Below are 8,615 nucleotides of genomic sequence, written 5' to 3'. Positions count from 1 at the left end.
ATAAATATATATACATTATATGGCCTTCAACAGCATCCTTTATAACTTAAAAACACCGAGATGTATACCTTTTCAGTATATAAAAATTACATAGCTATTGACTTTTGTAAGGTAAGTCACCTATCATAAGAAAGCATTAAAAAATTTATTATCTAATCTTATACAAATGTTTTATATTTACCAAAGCCTACCACAATCCATAGGGCACAAATATTGGCCAACAGTTCTCACTTTTATGTTAGATATAAAGTTGGGTTTTTTAAACCATTAAGATAGCTAAGAGAATCAACTTTATAGAGCTTAGCTTTTCTAAGACGTCTGACGTGTGAGGGGAAGGAAGTTCAGTGCAATTATGATAAATTATATTGTTATTCTTCTAGAATGAAAAAATAAAGACATTTGATGACAATACATTTACAAGCCAAAATGAGCTCTAAAACAAATGTATATGGAGAGGTTTTGAAGAATAAATTGGATAGCCCAAGGGAGGATCAGCCGCTTGTATTGTAAGATTTCTTAAAAGTAGTGGATGAGCTTGTATACTATAACGTTCCTCATCATCATTTGTGGCATAAAGCAATTCCCATGAAAGATTGGCCCACTGTCCTCTAACAGCTTCGGCATTTAACTTCCCAACTTGGATCAATAATTCTTGAAGGGTAAGTACTCTCCCAGTGTAAACTCCCTTTAAAATATAAAAAAGGTGGGGGGAGAAAAAAAAGATTATATTCAGGCCTTTATATTTTATTTATAAACTCAGAAAAAAATTCCATTGTACTGAGGCAAATTTAAACAGAAAGTTGTATATTAAAATGCACAAACATGAGTTGCTTGTCTTTTCAGAATCAAGAAATTACCTCTATTTGATAATACTCTGAATAAGTATGAAAGGAAAAATTCTTTGACAGTCATTTAACTCAATGAACAAGACAGCAAAATCTCACTACTCTTTCCTTATTTTCTTTCATCCCATTTGGCCTCAGAATGTATAAGTCATAAATAATAGTGGACAATCGACAACAGGCTTTTAAAAACAGCTTCAATGAGATATAATTCAATCTACAATTTACTCATGCAAAGTGTACAACTAAACAGTTTTTTTGGCTATATTCAGATATGTACAATTATCACCAGAGTCAATTTTAGAAATTTTCATGACTTCGAAAAGAAACCTTGTGCTCTTTAGCTAATTACCCTCTTATCTCTTCATTCCCTCTGTCCTAAGCAACCACTAATGTGCTTTCTATTTCTATAGATGTGCCTTTTCTGGAAAGTTCATATGAATGAAATCATATAATACATGGTCTTTTGTGATAGGCTTCTTTAACTTAGCATGTTCTCAAGGTTCATTCATGTTGTGCTATGAATCAGTACTTCATTCTTTTTTATGGTTGAATAATATTCCACTGTATGGATATACCACAATTTTCTAATTCATTCATCAGTTGATAGACAGTGGGTTATTTCTACCTTTTGGTAATTATAAATAATGCTGTTATAAACATCCATGTACAAGTTTCAATGTGGATGTATGTTTTCATTTCTCTCGGGTATATACCTAGGAGTAGAATAACTGGGTCATATGGTAACTCTATGTTTAATCATTTGAGAAACTGCCAGAATATTTTCCAAAGTGGTTGCACCATTTTATATTTCCATCAACGCTGCATTAGTTCTGATTTCTCCATATCCTTACCAACACTTATTCTCTGACTTTTTGATTTTAGCATCCTATTGTGTATGAAGTAATATCTCATTGTGGTTTTGATTTGCATTTCCCTGATGATGAATGATGTTGAACATCTTTTCACGTGCTTACTAGCTCCATCTATATATCACTTCTCTTTTGGAGAAATGTCTATACTGACCCTTTTTTCAATTTAAATTGGGTTATTTGTCTTTTTATTGAGTTGTAAGAGTGCTTTATATATTCTAGTAATAAGTCTCTCATCTAATATATACAATTTTTTCCCATTCTGTATGTCTTTTCACTTTCTTGATGGTATTCTTTGAAGCACAAGTTTTTACTTTTGATGAAGTCCTATTTACCTTTTTGTTTGTTTCTTATACTTATTGTGTAATATCTAAGACATCTACTGCCAAATTTGAGATCAGAAGATTTACTCCTTTAAGATTTTCATGGTGTTAGCTCTTACATTTAGGTATTTGTGCCATTTTGAGTTCCTTTTTTTTTTTTTTTTTATGTAGAATGAAGTAAGGGTCTGCAGTTGGTTGAACAGCATCCCTCAAAAAAATATACACCAGTCCTAATCCTTGGTACTTGTGACTATAATCTCATTTGCAATGGGTCTTTGCAAATGTAATTAAGTAGAAGATCTCAGGATGAGGTCATCCTGAATTTAGGTGGGCTCTAAATACAATAACTGGTGTCTACTCGAAGTTCACTGAGCTTCCTGGATGTGTGGATTAATGTTTGCAATCGATTTGGGAAGTTTTCAGCCATTATCTCTTCAAATAAGTTTTTCTGCTCCTTTCTTTCTCTCTTCTCTTTCTGGTACCCTTACTATGTGTATGTTGGTGCAGTTAATAGTGTCTCACATTTCTGTTAAAGTTCTCTTCCTTTTTATTCATTCTTTTTTTTCCTCTCTTCTTTGGACTGCATAATTGCTATAGATCTAAAATATTTCAGTTCACTAATTCTTTCTTCTGCAAGTTCAAATCTATTTGATTCCCTCCAGTGAATTTGTCATTTGGTTATTTAAAAAATAATTTCTAATATTGATATTTTCTCTATGTGATGTGAGATTGTCATTTCTTTTACTTTTTTTAAAATTGAGATATAATTGACATGTAACATTAGTTTCAGGTGTACAACATCATACATACATAACAAATATGTATTGTGAAATGATCACCACAGTAAGTCTAGTTCACATCTGTTAGCATGCATAATTACAAATTTTTGTTTCTTCTTGTGATGAGAACTTTTAAGATCTCTCTTAGCAACTTTCAAATATACAATACAGTATTAACTATAGTCAACATGCTCTATATTACACCCTCAAGACATTTATTCTGCAACTGGAAGCATGTATCTTTTGACCACCTTTGCCTCTTTTGCCCACCCCACAACCCCTGCCTCTGGCAACCACCAATTTGGTCTCTGTATCTATGAGTTTTTAAAAAAAATTTTAGATTTCAAATACAAGTGAGATCATATGGTGTTTGTCTTGCTCTGACTTATTACACTTAGCATAATGCCCTCAAGGTCCATCCATGTTGTTACAAATGACAAGATTTCTTTTTTTTATGGCAGAATAATATTCCTCTCTCTGTGTGTGTACTGCATTTTCTTTATCCATTCATCCATCTGTCAATGGACACTTTGGTTGTCTTCCATGTCTTGGCTATTGTAAATAATGTTTCAATTAAAATAAGGGTCCATATATCTTTTCAAATTAGCATTTTCATATTCTTTGGATAAATACTCAGAAGTGGAATTACTGGATCATATGGTAATTCTATTTTTAATTTTCTGAGAAACCTCCATACTGTTTTCAATAGTGGCTGCACCAATTTACATTCCCACTAATAGTGCACAAGGGTTACTTTTTCCCACAGCCTCGCCAACACCTGTCATTCTCATTTTGATAACAGCCATCCTAACAGGAGTGAGGCTCATTATGGTTTTGATTTGCATTTCTCTGATTAGTGATGTTGAGCACCTTTTTATATACCTGTTACCCATCTGTATGTCTTTTTTGGAAAAATTTCTATTCAGATCTTCTACTCATTTTTAATTGGATTTTTTTTTTTTTTTGCTATTGAGTTTTATGAGTTTATATTTGGTGTCAAATTGAAAAAATCATCACCAAGACTGATATCAAGGAGCTTACTGCCTATGTTTTTTCTAACAGTTTTATGTTCCAGGTCTTATGTTCAAGACTTTAATCCATTTTGAGTTAGTTTATGTGTATGTTGTAAGATAAATTGCATTCTTTTGCATATGGCTGTCCACTCTTCCCAGTACCATTTATTGAAGAGACTGTCCTTTCCTGATTGTATATTCTTGGCTCCTTTGTTGTAAATTAATTGACCCCATATGCATGGGTTTATTTCTGGGCTTTCTATTCTGTTCTATTGATCTATGTATTGTTTTCATGCCAGTACCATACTGTTTTGATTACTATGGCTTTATAAAATAGTTTGAAATCAGGAAATGTGATGCCTCCAGCTTTGTTCTTCTCAAGATGGCTTTGGCTATTCGGGGTCTTTTCTGGTTGTACTCAAATTTTAGGTTGTCTATTTCTGTGAAAACTGCCATTGGACTTTTTATAAGGAATGCACTGAATATCTAGATTTCTCTGAGTAGTATGGACAGTTTAACAATATTAATTCTTCTAATCCATGAGCACAAAATACCTCTCCATTTCTTTGTCTTCTTCAATTTCACCTCCGTGGTCAAATTTATTCCTAGGTATTTTATTCTTTTTAATGCAATTGTAATTGGGATTGTTTTCTTAGTTTCTCTTAATGGTAGTTCATTATTAGTGTATAGAAATGCAACAGAGTTATATATATTTTGTGTCCTCCAACTTTACTGAATTTGTTTTATTAGTTCTAATAGTTTTTTTGGTGGTCTTTAGGGTTTTCAGTATCTAACATCAAGTCATCTACAATTAGTGATAGTTTTACTTCCTTTTTGATTTGGATGCCTTTTCCTTTTCTTGCCTAATTGCTCTAAGACTTCTAATACTATGTTGAATAAAAGTGGCAAGAATAGGCATCCTTGTTTTGTTACTGATCTTAGAGGAAGAGTTCTCAGCTTTTTACTGTTGAGTATGATGTTAGCTATGGGTTTGTCATATAAGGCCTTTATTATGTTGGGGTACATTCCCCTTATACCTATTTTGTTGCTTATGTTGTTGATTTCTTTAATCATGGTTTTTTTCAGTCCTTTGAACATACTTGTAATGGTTACTTTAAAATTTTTGTTAAATCTGACATCTGGTGGCTTTCACAGGCAATTTCTGTTGTCTGTTCTTTTTTTCTGGTGTATGGGTCAGACTTTCCTGTTTCTGTACATATCTCATAATTTTTGTTGAAAACTTGACATTTTAGATAACGTAGCAATTCCGGATACTGATCCTTCCCTCCCCCTACTGCAAGGCTCGTTATTGTTATTTGCTTATTAGTTTAGTGAATGGCTGGATGACTTTAGTAAAGTTAATCCCTACCTCCCTGCCAAGTGTGAATTCTTTGACGTTGCTCCTTGGTGAGAACAGACTTGTGAATGTCCACAGTTACCATGGGATGGCAGTGGTTTTGGCAGGGCTCTCTTTGTATTAAGTCTTCTCACCTAGCTGTTAAACTCCATTGATTACCAGTTGGTTGCTTTATATTTTCAACAATGACCTGGGCATAAAGTGCTCCATAGACCAGTGTAATTAAATTTGGGCTCCTTTGAAAGAATCGCTTTAGAGATGAATGTCTGAGATTTGTTTTGACTCCAAGAAGGCTCTTCTCTGCTGTTTCTTTCCCTGGTTCTCTCTGCCTACAGTTTAGCTTTTATCTCTAATGAATTTATCAACTGCCTCTTAATTATTTTTCACCACAACCTCCATTGTTTTTGAGAGAATCTTAGGCTTCAGTGTGTCAATGTGTGCACACTATTTCACAAATAAAGTCAGTTCCTTTGGGAAGAGATTTGGAGTATTTTTTCAATGGTCTGCTTCTTCAACTGTGCAAAATCTCTGAATCTGAAGCTGAGACAATGGTGTGCTTCTTTTTGAGTGACACTTCTTCTTTAGGAGATAAGGACTTGGTAGAGGGGGAATAGTAATCTCAGTTCTTAGCTTGCCTCTCGCAGTGTGGAACCTCCACCTTACAGATAGGAAAGGGTGATCAGGGCCCCAACATTCTCAGTGGCACCATGTTCAGATTAAAGCTTCCATCCAATGAGTTGGGTTGGCCAGAAAGCATTCTCACCTCTTGACCACACATGCTCAGAACGTAGCCTCACAACAGGTAGCTGAGAGTAAGATGAGAAATGCTGAAGTCCTGCCTCTCTTAGGAAGAGAGTCCTCCATCTGGGAGCTAAGGGGAGAGGGAGCCCTCTGTTCTTGGCTGTACAAGTCTGAACTAAAGTTTCTACCTTACTGAGCTGATAAAAATGGGTTATGGTTCTTATACTATAGTCTCTCAGTGTACTTGGTTTTAGTTGATTTTCTTGAATAAATGTTTCTTCATTTGCTGTATGCTTTTAGGACCATTTCCAAGACTTTAAATGGTTGTTTTTAAAAATAACTTTCATCACTTTCATTGGGGAACACATCTGCAGAGGTTCTTAGTATGTAATGCCAGGCATGGAACCCATAATAAGCTCATAATATTGAATCTTTCAAACTATGAACACTCGATGACATTTTAAATGCAATGGAAACAAGAATTAAATCTTAAAAAAGCCATTCACTGTTTGGAGTCTATTAATTTTCACAGGTCAAATATGTTTCAAATAAGGTATAGATGTGGGCAAATGAAATACTTTGCCAATTACAAATTAACTTTTTTTCTAGGAATCAAATCCAAAGTGACAATTCATACACTTGAATTAAGCATAGAAATACAATGCTTTTAGTCAAATATGGTAGAGCAAATGAAATTTACTTGGCTATCTTATAGGTCAGTTATTGCATAATGGCTACACGTCATTTTTAATTGGCTCCTATTAAGTTTATAAAAGTAAAACAATTAGTCATTTTAGGACTGGACTATGTTGGCCATAAAGTCATGATTATAAATGCCTTAAATCTTAATTAATACATTCATAAATAAAATGTCATAGCTCTATGACTTAGTTCAAATACTTTATAACTGATTTCCATTCTTTAAGGTTAATATATGAAAATGTTTAAAAACACATTTTTTAACCTTACCATATTAGGATCATACCCCAGAGAAAACAAGAATGGTTTTTCTTGTAAAACTGCTTCCTTCCACTTTTCATCAGATACCAAACCAATGTACCAGTCACTTTCATATTCTTTAAGGCAGTTAGTCAGCTCTTTAAAGTCTTCTATTGGACCTAAACTTGCTTTATCAATCATTAGTTTCAGAGTATACCTACCAAATGGAGAAACGAAGAATTATCAACTTTATAAATGAAATAGATTTTGTTCAATATTTTTAAGACATTAAACTGAAATGAAACAGATTTCAGATAAAAAGAGAGAAATGATGGAGTTAAACTTAAGACATCCACATGAAAAATAGATTCTCCACACAAAAGTACAAATTAAAGTGTACTCCTGATACAATCACAATACATACTAAGCATTTTTTTTTTTCATTTTTAGGAGTGATTATTTTTAAAAATTAGAAATGAAGGTATATCTCCTAGGTTTTTTTTTAATCGACATTTTCCTGCCAGTGTTACAACTTGCATATAATCAAAATGAATTACCTGAAAGCTTTCAGAGCTAGTTGAAACAGTTCTGGCTTTTCCGTCAGCCAATCAAAAGCAACAGACCAAGGCAAAACACCTTTGTAAACTCTCAATATATGACCAGGACTAGGATCCATATTGTCTACTCCAAATAAACTAAAATAACAAGTCATTACTGCATGAACATAAAAATCTTTTAAAACTTTGTCCTTTGCAATTTCTTCCAGTACATTTGGGACATTTTCCTCTGAATGAAAACATTTCAACTGCCTTAAGACAAATTGGTACCAGTCTTCTGGAAATAATGAGCTCATCTCCCTCATTTTAGAATTAGGCAAACAGTTAGATGTCCACTCTTTGGGTAAGCTTAACAAGTGAGAATGAGAACAACTGAACTCCATGAGAGGAATATACATCATATCTTGTTTTCCTTTGTCAATAGCAGGATATCCCAATATTACTGCTTCATAAAGACTGTTTTTAGGAACTTTGCCTACAGAATGATCATCGACCCTCTGTGACTCTATTGATCCTGGAATAGGCAAATTTATACCTTGCAAAATTTTCAACTGATCTTTTTCTTTTCCTTTTTTGGTAATTGGCTCATCATCAAAAACATCATCAGACCAGTCATCCAAAGTTTCTGAATTTAAACTATCTGTGTCATCTGGGGATTGAGTTTGTGGTGAAGTATTCAAAGCAGGCAGGATTATTAGAGATGCTTTCCCTTTATTTTCAGTCTTGTCAACATTCTCCTGCATGTTGGACCTTCTGGAGCAATACTGAACAAGTGTCCATACAAGTACTTTAATAAGGTCACCTTTAAATTCTCTTAAGTTATCATGAGAATCTATTATGCCAGATAGGACATTCTTGGCATCAGAATAGAGTTTTACAGGCAAGACAGTACAGGGTGTCAAAACATTTCCAAAATGTTTGTTAATGGAACATATTCTTGCATATTCTTCCTGTTCAAAGGCACCTTCAAAAACTTCATCAACTCTTAGAGCTTCAGCAGTATGACAAGATGTCTCTTGCAATTCTAACCCCTAAAAAGGAAAAAAAAAGTATTCAAGTTTATGATCACTTATTACACAGAAAAAAACAACTAGTTTTGAAAATGCCTATAGATTAGATTCTCAAAATAAAAATACAAAAAATGCAAAAATTTTCTTTAACTCGAGCTATGCCTTGACTCCAATTTAATGGT

General features: G+C 33.5%; 1 protein-coding gene across 4 annotated transcripts in view; it reads right to left on the bottom strand.

Moving 5' to 3' along the window:
* Positions 1 to 126: 126 nt before the first annotated feature.
* Positions 127 to 8,615, bottom strand: part of PCNX4 (pecanex 4) — a 35,370-nt gene continuing 26,881 nt past the window's right edge. For 3 of the 4 annotated variants that reach the window (XM_039864207.1, XM_039864217.1, XM_039864227.1), the window contains 3 exons: positions 7,424 to 8,454; positions 6,897 to 7,083; positions 127 to 685 (listed from right to left, as the gene is read on the bottom strand). In XM_039864207.1, coding sequence (XP_039720141.1) covers positions 434 to 685; positions 6,897 to 7,083; positions 7,424 to 8,454 — 1,470 coding nt within the window. In that variant the 3' untranslated portion in view covers positions 127 to 433. The remainder of the gene's footprint in view (positions 686 to 6,896; positions 7,084 to 7,423; positions 8,455 to 8,615) is intronic. The other variant, XM_039864195.1, reaches the window with a different exon arrangement.

Source organism: Pteropus medius, unplaced genomic scaffold (genome assembly GCF_902729225.1).
Source record: "Pteropus medius unplaced genomic scaffold, Ma_sr-lr_union100, whole genome shotgun sequence".
In the NCBI taxonomy this organism is placed as follows: Eukaryota; Metazoa; Chordata; class Mammalia; order Chiroptera; family Pteropodidae; genus Pteropus; species Pteropus medius.
Note: the sequence above shows the minus strand (reverse complement) of the source record. Positions and strands in the feature narration are given on the sequence as shown.